At 37.2% G+C, this 14,644-nt stretch overlaps 1 protein-coding gene across 9 annotated transcripts in view; it reads left to right on the top strand.

The window, feature by feature from the left end:
- Cadps2 (calcium dependent secretion activator 2) overlaps positions 1-14,644 on the top strand; it is a 535,973-nt gene that overhangs the window by 341,148 nt on the left and 180,181 nt on the right. For all 9 annotated transcript variants that reach the window (XM_085683581.2, XM_048450971.3, XM_048450976.3 and 6 more), the window contains exon 9: positions 11,631-11,697. In XM_085683581.2, coding sequence (XP_085539707.2) covers positions 11,631-11,697 — 67 coding nt within the window. The remainder of the gene's footprint in view (positions 1-11,630; positions 11,698-14,644) is intronic.

Raw genomic sequence — 14,644 nt, 5'->3', positions numbered from 1 at the left:
CTTAGCTACAGAGTGAAGGTGAGCTTTAATACAGGAGCCCTTTATACTCCGCCTGGCCCTGCATATGTTTCATGGGTCAAATCTTCTTATGCATGGCTCTGTACATTATTGTCCACGACAGTCCATCTAATAACTCTGAAGTTTTTAAGCCCATTTCTAGTAGTGTAACCTGATGGGCTGGCTTGTTGAGGTTTATGTTCTGCCCGGTACCCACAGCCGGCAAGCACCAAAGAAAATCACACAGAGGACTCCATAAGTTATAAAACTGATTGGCCCACTAGCTCAGGCTTCCTGTCAACTCTTGTAGCTTATATTAACCCATTATTCTGATCTATTTTAGCCATATGAGCTCAGTGCCTTTTTCAACTGGCAGGTCACATCCTGCTTCCTTGGTGGTCTGTGCAGGACTGGGACAAATTAGCTTCCTCCTTCCCAGAATTCTCCTGTTCTCATTGCATCCACTCTACTTCCTGTCTGTGGTGTGGGAGAATTGTCTGTATTCTGTCAATCATATTTTAATAAAACACTGATTGGTCAGGCAGGCAGTATAGGCGGGAAAGCCAGACAGGAAGTAGGGGTGGAGCAAAGAGACTGGGAGTATTCTGGAAGCAGAAGCTCCCTCAGCCACTCCTGCGCAGACCACTAAAGAGGCAGCATGTAACTTGCCCAGCTGAGAAAGGTACGGAGCCATGTGGCTAATGTAGATAATGATAATGGGGTAACATAAGTTATAAGAGTTAACAAGAAGCCTGACCTAATGGGCCAATCAGTTTATAACCTTATGGAGTCCTGTGTGTGTGATTTTCGTTGGGAGTTGCTGGCTATGGGGTACCTGGCGGGACAGAAACCCCAACAAGCCGGCCCTCATGTTACATTTATGGTTTTCCCACCTATACTTCCTGCCTAGCCAATCAGCATTTATTTAAAAAATGATTTACAGAATACAGACAATTCTCCCACACCATAGTAGAAACAAGGTACATTTCCCAGCATCATCTTTATCAGCATTGGCAGTTACGTTATCATGTATCTGCTAGCTGACTCATTTGTTCAGTACTTGGGAAAAGAGCCTTGTATTGCTACCAAACAGATCCCAAAGCTTGTATATAACAGCATTTTTTAAAAAGCTTTATTGTAGAGGTTAAATTTCTGATGCCACTTTGAGGTCTGCAGACAGTGACCAACACTGATTCTGATGGGGAAGGCATCTGCGATACTTTGGATTGAGGCAGTCTTCATCAGGGGTTTAGAAGCACTAGGAGTCTCCTTGGGGTATATGAGGCTCAGTGCATCCCTGAAGGTCTCTATCCCTGTGTCCACAGCAGCTTTCACTTGCTTTCTTTTTTGCTTAGCTCTCCTGTGTTAACTCAGTTTTAGGATAACTTTATACTGCTAAAGTCATGTGGTTATTCTCAATCCAAATAAATACCAATTTTGTGGTAAATGCAAAGGTATTTTAGTTTCTTTTGATGTGGTTTTACCCAGAGTTCTCTTCTACATTATTTCTACACTATTTCTACATTAAAATTATTCCTAATGACCAAGGTAGGAAGATCCTCAGTAACTCATAAATAGTTACAGCACATGTACCACATAAAGACCGAACCCTGGTACAGCAGTGAGAAGTTGGTTCATTTTGTACAGGTAATGGACATTAGATTACATATAGGCTGGCTATCAGAAAAACATCTTCATGTCACCTAATATAGAAAATAAATGTGTATGATTTTATTGAGTATATGATGGTGGTCTGCCCTACAGAAATTATACTTCAGTCAATGGGATGAGAATGAGTAGGCATTTGTGAGGTCTAGACAATAACTCATCTTAAATAAATGTTGAAAGTAGATGAAATTTTAAGAAGGACCAGACCTCTAGGGTAGGGAAGACTACAAACAAACAATTTGAAGAGCGGTGATAACCCAGAGTATTTGAACAAAGAGGCCCTCAGTGTGGGCATAAGTAATCGGAAGCATCCAAGGATGCAGGCACAGGCAGTACTCCAAGGATGTAGGCATGGGTAATGCTTATAAAAAGTAACATTGTTCAGAACTCCTGGAAAGAGTGCCAGAGCAGGCTTAACAGAAACCCAAGCAACGCTAGGCCTGCAGACAACTGATCAAAACAGCTTAAGTACAGGGAAGCAGGGCAGAGATTGGTACACTGAAGCCGAGATAGAATATCAGGTCTGGAAAAATAGACAGGGCATCTTGCTGTTCTGTCCCCTAAGACTTGAACCAGAACTCCACAGTCCTTAACTGCTTAGATTGGCCCACAAATTAAAGCAAGGTTCAGTGACGTAGTTTATCTAGAACAAGGTGTTGGGAAGAAAAATCTGAAACATGCTGAGAAGGAGGGATTCAAATAAATGACTTTGTAAACTAAGTCATGAAAATATGAGTGAACAGAGTCAGCCTATGAGAATTTCAGAGTTCTCAATCCGTGTCATTGTTAACTGAGCCAACAAAAAAAAATATTTAAAGGGTGAAAGACCTTCCAGGAATCATGTAAATGGATGACTGCCATCATAGAGCATATGACCAAATTTTAAAGCGACCTTTCTTCTTTTTCAGATACAGATCAATAGATTCCTAGCCATATTGAAAGTGAAAAGGGATTTTCTTCTGACCCAGTAGTTCATTCTAAACAAAATATAAAAGCTCAGTTGCCTACTTGTATGAGTGAGGATTTATTCGTGGTTATTGTCCAGCTTATTCACACAAGACTGCATTAGAGAGCAGGGCTCCAACAGAATCTTTTTCTAGAATTTTTTGACACTGAGATTCTCAGACACAGTGCATACTCTTGTCTCCCAACCCCTTTTCCATGTCTCACTGAAAGTGTTCAGTTTTCTAAAACTCAGTATCATTTTTATTTGCCCATTAAACCTCTTCCTTTTTATAATGCTTCCTATAATGCAGTGATCCAGTGTGTACTCTGTGGGACACTCTGAATCTTGGGCTGTGTTCTTGTTGATTTTATTGCTAAAGGATGATTGTGAAAATGAGCAATTCATGTATCTATTTCACTTAAACTTCTATGTATGAAGAGGGCAAATCAGCAGCTCCATTTATAGAAATGGAAACCTAAAAGGTTGATGACCTATATTGTATATAATGCTCAGCCATGTCTGATCATTTTTCTTTAAGGGGATATTGTGCCCTAAAGAGAAGTTACCCTTAGTAGTGCATAACAGTAAATCATTTCTCTGATGTCTCAGGTGTCTGCGATCCTTTTTGCCATGTGCTACAGAATGTTGTTCCCTCTGGAAGATGTCAAGCTGGGCCCCAGGGACATTCTAATTTTTCAGATCCATGATGCTTCCTGATGGTGTAGACATGTTTTCTTGGCTTAGGTAGGGAAGGCTAGGATTGCCCATAGCCTCAACCCTTTACATTATATCTGCGACATTCCATAATGAGGAAGATTTTTCTAAACAATTTGATTGAGATTGTTTGCCTCGTGTTTGGATTCATAAAGGTCCTTTTCCACATTCAGCTCTTAAAATGCTAGTGCCAGCTAAGGTTATATTTAAGAAGGTAAAACTCTTACAAAGAGATGCAATAGCTTTGAACTCTTGATTCTATCTAGAGTATTCCCAAAGTAGAATGAGGGGATCTGTCCTTCAAGCCTGTCGCTGTGTCTCCTGTTTCCACATCATGGAAGCCTAACATTTTATTCAACGTTAAGAGTTATCAGATTTTCTTGGCCTTAACTTCTGTCCAACTATCAGGTACTTTGTGTGGTGAAGACCCATTCTTTTGTATTCTTTCCTGTCCAAGTACAGGATGTATAAAAACCAACTAGAAAGTATTTATTTCTGGGTTTCCTAATGCTCAGGTCACAGTGTTGTCGTGATTCCGTTTCTTTTCTCGTCTTCAGCGAAAAACAAAACCAAAAAAAGAAAAAAAAAGGAAAAAAGAGCAAAAAAGGAAAGGTAAAGGCTTAATCTTGTGGAGTTAAATAAAAGCAAGAATGTAGTGAAAGGAAGATTCCTTTTATGCAAGCAGCAGAGATTGCGGTGCTGGGTGACTGAAAATGCCTGAGGCCATTTGGTCCCTCTTGGTTTTCACATCCAATGCAATGGTGCCCACAGATAGCCTGTATTGTTGTCAGTTAAATGGGATCATGAGTGTCTGAAAGGTGTTTGAGAATGAACCGAAAATCATTTTCACAAGTGGGTGATTACTTCTGCCACATGTTAACTGAACTCTATCAGAATGGCCCAGCTCTTTGAGCCTGCATTAATTGCTCTTTCAACCTTGACTGAGGTTTCCCTTTAAGAAAGCCCTTTCCAGGACTAAAGTACTCTATATATTGATTTTTTTCTTTCTGTATTTTTCCTTGAAAAATGCAGCCTGGGAGAAGAAAAGCCTTTATTATTCAACATGTAGATTGATTGTTCTATTTCTTTGAATAGAAACCGGGACTCATAAGTGATCCACCTAAAGTAATAGTCCTTTTTATTCCCAAAGCACTGAATAATTCCCATCTTCTGTATACAATTATGTTTTTCAAATATTCATTAGTGATGATTTTTCCTTGTAAAGTAAACTATGAACTCTCACAGCATGGACTCTATGCAAATAAATTGTCGTATTCTCTTTTCTATTAGAATTGTATGCCACCATTCTAATTGAAACTAAACTACAATATTTAGTAAAATGTTTGGAGAATTTTTGTGTTGGAAGCATTCTTTGAATAATCTTCAAGTTAGAGAGATTGTATAAAATGTTTTTGAAGTGTTTGGTTAAATGGGACCTTTTTTTTCCTTATAACCATTTCCTGTCCCAAACATGGCATGTACAGTATTAGCTACAACTTTACTAGGAAAAAAGACTAGGAAAATACATGCTACAGTTCATATTGTGTGAGAGGATGGGTTTAATCTCAATTTTTAAGACTGACTAGAAAAACAATTCTTCAAATTTCATTAACTCTTTTGATTGTGTGTGTGTGTGTGTGTGTGTGTGTGTGTGTGTATCAGCATGGAATATATTGTATTTAAAGGACATATCTACTTTATTAGTAAAATGTACCTATGAGGGTACTGGCTTAAAGAAAGATAATTCCCAGAATGTTGTATTTTAATTTATCTTTTAAGTGTGTATTCAAAGAAATATTGCCCATAACAGCATTTTAAATACTTTTGTAAGTGACAATGATGACAGAAAAAAAGCAATCTTAGCAGTTATACCAATGTTTGTCTAGTTTAAAGTTTACTTTCTACTAAACTTTACATTATTATGTAAATCTGCTATTGTATCATTTTGGTACTAGAATATCTACAGTTAATGATCACCATAAGTCTAAAGAATTGTTTATTCCTGTTGCCCTAGAACCTTCTGAGAGATTTTGGAAAGACTAGGTGGATTCCTAAAGGAAAACCTTGACAAGTAGCCATGGTACATCTTTCATCCTGATTTGTTAACAGATTTTTTTAAGAACACTGTTGCTTCCAAAGAGGTTGTGCATTTTTAAATGAGATACCCTAGTGACAAGGTGAAACTGTTGACTAAAAACGGCTGAAAATATGCTGTATACCTTATGGGTAGAAGCTTTTGTGTCTTTAGGGTTGACCATTAGAGAGAGATGAGGAGAAAGAGAGAGAGAATGGAGAGCAAGAGAAAGATCAAGTAGGCAAATACCATTGCATTTAATTTTCTTTTTAAATTTCCCCTATCAGCATATTTTAAATATAGACTGAAAACTCTTGGAGTCTGGCTTCCTATGTCTCTGATACTTGAAGATACCATATGACCCCCATGGGGTTGTTGTGTACATAAAAGTAAACATCATAGGCCAGGACACAGGAATAATTTAGGTAGTTTTTTGTCTTGCCTCTTTACAGTGATTAATGTTTCTTTGGGGAGAAAAAAAAATCATACTTTCCAACAAAACCCTCCCTGGCTGAAACAGTAGGACTTTAAGACCTTCGCAGTGTTTGGACTGACTTCTGAAACCCAGTATCCAAGGACTTAGGCTGTCACCTCTTTTTAAACTCCAGCATTGTGTCAGAACTGCTTATTTCTTTGTTACCTAATCCAGTGTAAGAAGAGAAGATTTTAAAATTAAGCAGATAAATTTTTATTCAAAGAGAACAACTTCTTAACTCTTAAGTTGGGTGTATTGATGGAAGCAAATACTTTTAAATAGTATCCGAGCAGTTAGTTCCAGATAATTCAGAATACTCTGGTACTCGAGCCCTGTGGTGCTCTGGAAACATTTCAGCTGGGGGAAGCTGCGTATTTTGCTATCAGTACTGGCAGTGTGTAAGAAGATGTGCAGTACAGTATCTCCCTTGAACTCCCTTCAATAATTCTTGGACCAAATGTGACTCTAGCTAAGGAACCTTTTTCCTAAGACCGTATTCTGAGGGAAGTAGAGAATGGAGCATGGAAACGACTTTTATTTGTGTTTCATTGAAAATTTTTTTAAAGATTTTTAAAATGTTTTGTTTATGGGCAAATTCTATAGGTGTTGAAAATAAGTAATGTGAGCCCCCCCAACAATATAAATAAATGCATCTGCTCTCCTTTTAAAAACAAAGTAGAAAAAAAATCTACAGTGTTCATCAGAGGATGCTTGTGCCATGCTTGGTGACACTTGTTTATTGAGCAACATTATAAATTGCCACCAAGGTAAAAACATGCATTCATTTAGCAGATCTCATTTTCCTACTCTTTAACAACAACTTTATTATTGAGTTGATCATGCAATCAAAAGAAAGCCAGCAATGACTTGGCAAGTTTCAAAATGCTAAGAAAGAGGCCAGCATCAGAGACAACCTAGCAGCAGATCCTTAGGGCTCTAAGCAAGTTCTGTCCCATCTAAGATGAGGAATAATTCTACTTATAACCCCACCATACCCCACCTTTGTTTGGTAGAACCCTATTTTAGAAATCAATGAGGCACCACTTTGTTCAGAATTTAAATGGCAAGAGGAAACGTAAGCGTGACTTCTAAAATATAATACTGTTTTAAAACACAAATAACAAGTAAATAGCTTTTAAGGGTATGCCTAATGATATTGCCATTTTATACCAAAAAGTTAAATAGCTAAATTTTTTGTTGATCATTAGGTAATTATAATTAGTGTTTTTATTAGTGGCCCTAAGATGTCCTGAGGCCCTTTCTAAATTGTTAAAGAGATGTGGAATTGTCTTTTATCACTATTCGAAGTCATTTATTTTATACAAGTTCTCTAAAAATTAGTATAAATATTGTATAGTCTCTCTAGAGAGAATAACTCATTTTTTTAGTAATTAATGAGTATCCCAACATTAATATGAATGAAATAACAACATGTTAACTAGTGAAACATAATTTCAGAGTAGATTTTCATATTTTTCTAAAATTAAAAAAAAATTCTGGGATGTAGATACCATAAGAGAAATAATGTGCAACCTCGCATTGAACATTTCAAAAAATGAGTAAGTTTGTCAGGTTTGTGATTCAGTAGCCACACTAGGTCTTCAGATGAGTTGAGAGAGAATATGTTTTAATTTTTGGAAGATGTGTTCTGATCAGTGGACTGCCTGGTATTTATATAATAATAATGTGTGCTCATTTTCTTCGGTCCTCTCTCTTTCAACCCTTCCCAATAATCCTAACACCCATCTGTAATGAATTTAAACGCTTCTGAATTTTAAACATTGCAAGGGTCTTGAAAACTGAAGAACTCATTTAAGAGGGAAAGTGTTTGAGGAGTTCTCCACTATACTCAAGACAGAGATAAAGGCCCTTGCCTTTGTTCAAAGTATTCAATTTAATCATATGAGAAACAGCTGTGGAGTCAGAATGACCACATACCCAGAGTACTTCTTAACAGCGATTTTTTTTTTCATTACAAAAGCAAGATGCACTCTCACGCACTTCCAGAGGTAATGCAGCAAACCACCATCACTTTGGAAAAACAGCCTGGCAGTTTCAGACACAGTTAAACACACACTTTTAACATGATACAGCAATCTACTTTCTAAACGCTCGAATGAGAGAAAAGCATGAAAACACTAAAGGCTTACACACAAATGTTCGTGGGAACTCAGTTTTTCATAAGCAAAGGTGTGGCAACAACTCACACACGTGCCAACATGGGAATACATTTGTACAGTGGAATGTGCTGCTTAGCAATTAATGGGCACAGACTCTGGAGCACATAATGTGAAGGATGAATCCCAGAAGTATTGTTCTCAAAGAAGGAGCTCAGACCCAAGATGCTGTGTGCTATATAATCCCAACGACATTGTAGAAAACAGAATGGACAGTGAGGTCAGATGCAGAATCATACACAGAACATATATATGTAGATATGTATATATCTACATATAGAAGGAAAAGACTGTGCATGATGTGCAGAAACCTGGCATTCCACAAGTTGATTGTAGTAGTGACTACAAGAGCATTATTTTTAATTATTATTTTTAGCATTTCTTTTAATGGTAGCCTAATCGTTTCTTACCATGTGAGTTTAAAGTTTTCATTTTAAAACAACATTGGCAAACCATTTTTCTTCATGCATTCACTAAATTTAAATGCTCTCCTTATGAAAAGAATTGGTTCCTATAGAGGAAGGCAGCTAGACCTTGGGACTCAATCACGAAGCTCATACTTATGGTGAGAACAAGGCCCATGTAAACTTCAACGTTTCTTTTTCAGTGTGTATATGTTTTCTTGTAGATTCCACTTCTGTTTTTAGGTAAAAATTGTATTTGACCAAGATGAATATTTTTCCACACATGGTTCCTCTGTGTAACATTTGCTGTCATGGAATTCACTCTGTAGACCAGGCTGGCCTTGAACTCACAGAGATCCAGCTGCCTTCGCCTTTAAAGTGCTGGGCTTAAAGGTGTGTGCCAACACCACTCTGATAAAATTTTTACAAGGAATAAATAGTGTGTGTTTTTCACATAGTGTTTACAATGCTTCCTTTTTGATAACCTTTCGTTGACTGCCATTTCATTTTTATGTGTAGAGCCCATAAAATTCTTACGACCAGTTCATTTCTGGATGTATTTGGACAATTGTCATTCATGTGTATTCAAACAAATTCTTTCTCATAGTGCAATAGCTCACCCATCTCAAGATCCTACTTCCAGATATCCTGCTTCCAGTACCAATTTTTCTTTCATTCTTCTTCCTTATAAACCATCCACTATTCTCCAAATGTATTTATTCCCACACACCGTACACATATCCCTCTACTGTCCATTTGTAGAGACACTAGAGGTTGTTATTCTAAATTCATTGGCGCATCCTTTTGAATGATGTTCATCTGGCTAGTACTCCTTGCAGATAACCTACACGCTTAGAACACTCGTAACTAATTTGCATGTGGTAATGATGGTTCGTGGATCACTCTCACTTGTGTGTGACCCATCTGCCCAGCACACTGCAAAGTGAGATGCTTTGAGAGAGCTGAGAAGCAGGCTGTGGTCACAGGCAGAGGTTATTCCAGTGCCCTCTGTGGCTCCTGAGCAGCTATTAAGTGAACATTCTGCTAGTGCCCTTTTATAGAGAGCATCCGTCACGTCCACAGTAGCGAGCTCCTTAGGTCGCTGTTGTTAACCCTGTCATAGGAACATGGGTGTGTGCATTTCAGGAGAGGGAAATTATATAGAAAAGACAGAAAGAGAGCAGCTGAACACCTATAACCACAACCACAAGAGAAATTAGAGGCGAAAAGAAAGGGCGTTTAGGGGACCTTGGAAAGAAACAGTGAACAGGCGAGAAGAAGAAGAGCCAACATCTTCACCAATGTTTAAATGAGTCCACGTTGCATCCACAAAACCAGACAGTGGCTTTGGGTACATTATGATTGCCAGAGAGGAACTCCCCACACTTAGCTGATGTGTCTAAGCAAATGAATAATTGATTGGGTCATTTGAGTGATACTTCCAATGCAAGAACCCAGTTGTTTTGAACTTTAATAACTCCTTAGTTCTTTATCCTAATTTTGCTATTAATATTTAGAATACTTACTTCATGTTTGTTCTTAGAAATTCCAAATCATTAAGTATGGAAATATGGAAATAATATGAACCCTGACCCTTTCATATGATATTTTGTAAATTTTTCCTGCATTTTATTAAGTTTATCAAAGTCATAATTTCAGCGACAAGACATTATTTCTTTCTATGAATATACCATGTTAGCGTTTGGTAAATTTAGTAAATTCCCTTACCCTTGAACATTCGTTACCAATTTTCAGAAATGCAGATTGTAGTACCCCATGTGCCCTTGTAAACATACAACGTCATGTGGGACCTGAGTAACTCCATAATAAAAAGTTAGGCGTTTCTGCATCTTGCCTTGCTATTTCTCAGAAGAAAGGTTTCCTGTTAATACTACCCCTGGTATTAAAGACAATGTCCATATATCCACTATACATTCCCAAGCATCTCAAATTAGTAATTTTTAAGAAAGAAAGAAGATATGTTTGCTTTGTTTTATAAAAGTGAGTTGTAAGACAGAAGCTAAAATTTCTAGTGTGAAATTGTGAGAGGTCAGTCCTCTGAGCCCTCAAACTCTTAGAGGTGTCATTCTGTATTACTTAGCACTGTACACACATTAAGTTCATTTGAATAACCTTTATATTGGTAAGAACAGAAGTTCTATTCTCAGGGCTGGGGAAATCGCTCAGTGGTAAAGTGGCTAGAACCCATGTAAAGAAGCTAAGCATAATTTCACATGATTTTAATTCCAGAATTGAGAAGGCAGAGACCGGTAGATTCCCTTGAGCTCATTGACCAGCCTGCCTAGCCTACTTAACAAGCATCAGGCTAGCGAGAGACCCTGACTCAAAAAAAAAAAAAAACCAAGAAGGAATAGCTCCTGGGAACAACCTCTGAACTCCACATGAACATGCACACACAAGAGCATGGACATTCACTTGCATACACATATGAACACATACAACAAAGGGTTTCTCTCCAAATGAATGTCCAGGTTAATCATTTCAGTTCAGATTACAGACACCATGCAAAGTTAAACTGAAATGGTGTTAAACTAAATTATGTCACCTTTTTTATTTGCTGAGTTACATAGTGAAAAATAAAGTTCAGTGAAAAACTTACATCAGCCACATAAATCTCAAAATGACAGAGCTGCCAAAGCACTTGGCAATCAGGATACCCAGTGTTGTCCTCTAATAGGCAAAGAAAGGGGAATGGATATTGGTGCAGGCATATTGCGAGGTCACCCAGCTGGACAATGACCTTTCACCCTGGATTCTTGGTTCTGTATTTACCTCCTTCTCAGGTCACGCTCATCAGCACCAGTCAGCTGAGCGCTGAAGAACTCAGTACAAGTTCCTTCGCTCAGAGCCTCTGTATCGCCTAAGAAAGATGTGTGAAAATAAAATTCCAACTGGTTCTTTGATTATCCTCTCTAACTCCCACTTCGTTCAATTTGCTGTAAGGACTGACAAATTGTAAGCCACATAAATCAATTTCCTTTCAGGCATGGAGAACCAGTGCAGTCATCTAGTAACACAGAAGCTGCTTGTTGCCTCCGATTTCAGAGAAACTAAACTTTGCCTTTAGCAGGCTGGTCTCCTAAATACCCAGGGAAGACCTGTGGCTATGTGGAACGGCACCATTATTCATGTACTCTTTTGTTTTTCTTACCAGGTACCTGTATGCCCTTGGACAGAAGGTTTGGAAAAGATGGAAAAAGCGTTACTTTGTTCTTGTTCAGGTCAGTCATTTATTTTGCTGTTAAGTAATTGCATTCTGACAGGGACTCACACTGTTCCCTGTTCATGTCATATCTCTTATATCATAATAATTCCTGTATTTGAAATTAAACTGAGAATTTTTTAAGTAGTTCATGTGAAAATAGACAAGTAATGAATTCGTTGTATGTCAGTATTTTTATATTTTTATTTCAAACATCAAGTCAAGCAACTTATAATGAAATGACGAATGTCCTGTTCTGTGCATTTCTTTGTTGTCTGGTATATTAGAATGCAACTGATTTTCTTTGTCAGCTTCTGTGTTCAACTAGTTATGGTATCAAATTCAATAGCATTGCAAAGGGCCACTGTGAAGTCTGTGTGGAAAAGGCAACAAGAAAATAATATTATAGAAATTGTGTTGGCAATCAAGGCTTCCTAAAAGGACCTAAAGGATGCTAAGACACTCCTTGAAAAAAAACTGCATCTTCCAGGTAGTGTGCATATAAATTGTGGTCCACCAACTCTCTCTTTTTCTTTGAATATGTCTGTGTGTGTTCATATAAATGTGCTTATAAATCAAATAGTCCACTGCTAGTAATTGCATTCTGAATATGCATTATTGGTATATGTGCTCATTTTACCTTTCAAAATCATAAGTAGCCTTTGTTCATAGAATATAATCATTAAATTCTAGTTACATTAAAGAATAGATTTCAAAATAGTCATTCCATTCCAGAATAAATTCACACTATTTTATTCTCAGTGGAAATATCTGAAAAGAGAATCACTCTTGGAATCCTAACACAGAATAGCCTGTAAAATCCCATTGATTGCTACCACATTAGCCAAGCTTAACTGGGATAGATCAGAATGATATGGGGACATGCCAATGGAGGAAAAATATTATTTGCTGTTTTTTAGCAATATAGTCATCCATCAGTTCCTGGGGGAAAATATAGTTTATTGATGTTCCCTGGTAGCATGGTGTCTCCATGAAAAGTATTAAAATTCAGTCAAAAGTAGTTGTGTCTACAAGGCAGATCACCAGTCCATTCTATTCTTAGCTAAAGTGTAAGCTTTTCTTGTATGGCTTACAGTAATAATAAAAGTTATGCATGTGTGTGTGCACATTTATACAGCGCATGTACACGCATGCGCGCACACACACACACACACACACACAATCTTTTGATCCAAAGGACAGTTAATTGCTTTGTGGAAGGGTTTTCTGCTCACGGTTCTCAGTAGTCTATTCTTCCCTCCCCCCCCCCCCAGACCATCTTCTGCAGTTTTCAAGTTTACAGTGGCACAGAATTCTAAATATGCTTGTGAATAAATCTGAATATAAATCTTTCTGGATATGTTAATCTTATTCCAATCATAGATGTCTCCTCTGCACCTAATTGGACATGCTTATCAGTGTGATTCATCTTTGCCATGTCTTTTGGAAGATTGTACTGAGTTTTCATGGGAACAAAGCTGCTTTTTTAGTTATGTTTCATGAATCTGTAGAGAATCTCAGATAATTCCTTAATCTCAATTGATGATTTGGGGGATAAGGTACTTTTGTACAAACTAAGCCGGCTCTTGTTTCTCTGATGGAAATGTGTGTGAGAAACATGAAAGTGTGCTTTAGAGGGTGAGCAGGTTGCATTTGTTAAGGCAGTGCCTAAAAGTCTCCAATGTATCTATTGGTTCAATATGAAAATTAAGCAACGAGAGATTGGCTTTGAAAAGTTAAAGGCTGACCTAATGCTTTGAATCCTGGGAAGGCTTAAGATCATCATTTGCTTTCTATCTTATTTTCTAGTAAATAGTCACATGAGACAAAAATTTTAACACAAATGTATACACTTTGAATATCACTTATTAGAGAATTTAGGAATATAAGAAGGAATAGAAACATTTCAAAATTATAAAGCAGTATGTTTTTGTGGGACATTAACTTTTCCAGATAATTCAAATATGTATTTTATTTTAAAAGATAAAATTCAACTTGAATCAAAATAGTTGTTAAACTCACATGCTCCTTAATATAAATTTAAGAAAAAATCTGCCAAGCTTGAATTAGAATTTATTATATTTGTGATATATCAGATGGAAGATAGATAGATAGATAGATAGATAGATAGATAGATGATAGATAGATAGATAGATAGATAGATAGATAGATAGATAGATAGACACACTGAGAGAATCCGATGCCTAAATGTGTTGTGTGTTGAAATATATATGCCAGTTCTCCAATAACTTTTTGAAGTTTGAAACACAATTGAATCTTCCTTCCAATTCCAAATGTAATGGGAAGACAAATTGAATGCTCTCACTTCAAAATCAAGATGGATATGTATGGAGATTCGATGAGAATGACCCATTGGGAGGAACTGGGTAGTTTTTATTAGTGTTTTTAAAGACATCTCTCATTCTATCTGCACACAGCTTGTAGGTCCATACCTGCAGTCTGCATTATTGAAAGGTGAAGGAGTCGCTTTTCATAGGGAGGACAGTATACCCTGCTGTTTCTGCTGCTGCCATCGGCACAATGGTGCTCTAGTGATAATGTGAATCTCATCACCACGTGCGAGTGTGGATTGTGTGAGTGATATAGCTGGAGACCCGGCCATCAGCCCAAGAATTTGTCCTCATAAAAATTGATTGAGAGTCAGGTTTGGCCAGCTGAAAAGTCATTGTTCCAAGTGAACACTTGAGGAGCCACTGAGGTGAAAAGACTTTTTCAAAGACTCATACAAACATGAAAATTGGAGGCAAAAATGTCAATTTAAATTAGAGTTAGAAAATCAGAAAGCAAATTATCTGTTAATGTTGGGTATTTGTTTAGCTTACTACTTAGGTTGCAATCCCATTTATATTCTAACACTGGTATATTTTCAGTAAAAAATCCATTTTAATAACTAAGAGACTGAATTTTAAAAATGAAGGTAAATTTTTGTTCATGTTAAATTAAAA

This window comes from Myodes glareolus, chromosome 25 (genome assembly GCF_982192425.1).
Source record: "Myodes glareolus chromosome 25, mMyoGla1.1, whole genome shotgun sequence".
Lineage (NCBI taxonomy): Eukaryota > Metazoa > Chordata > Mammalia > Rodentia > Cricetidae > Myodes > Myodes glareolus.
Note: the sequence above shows the minus strand (reverse complement) of the source record. Positions and strands in the feature narration are given on the sequence as shown.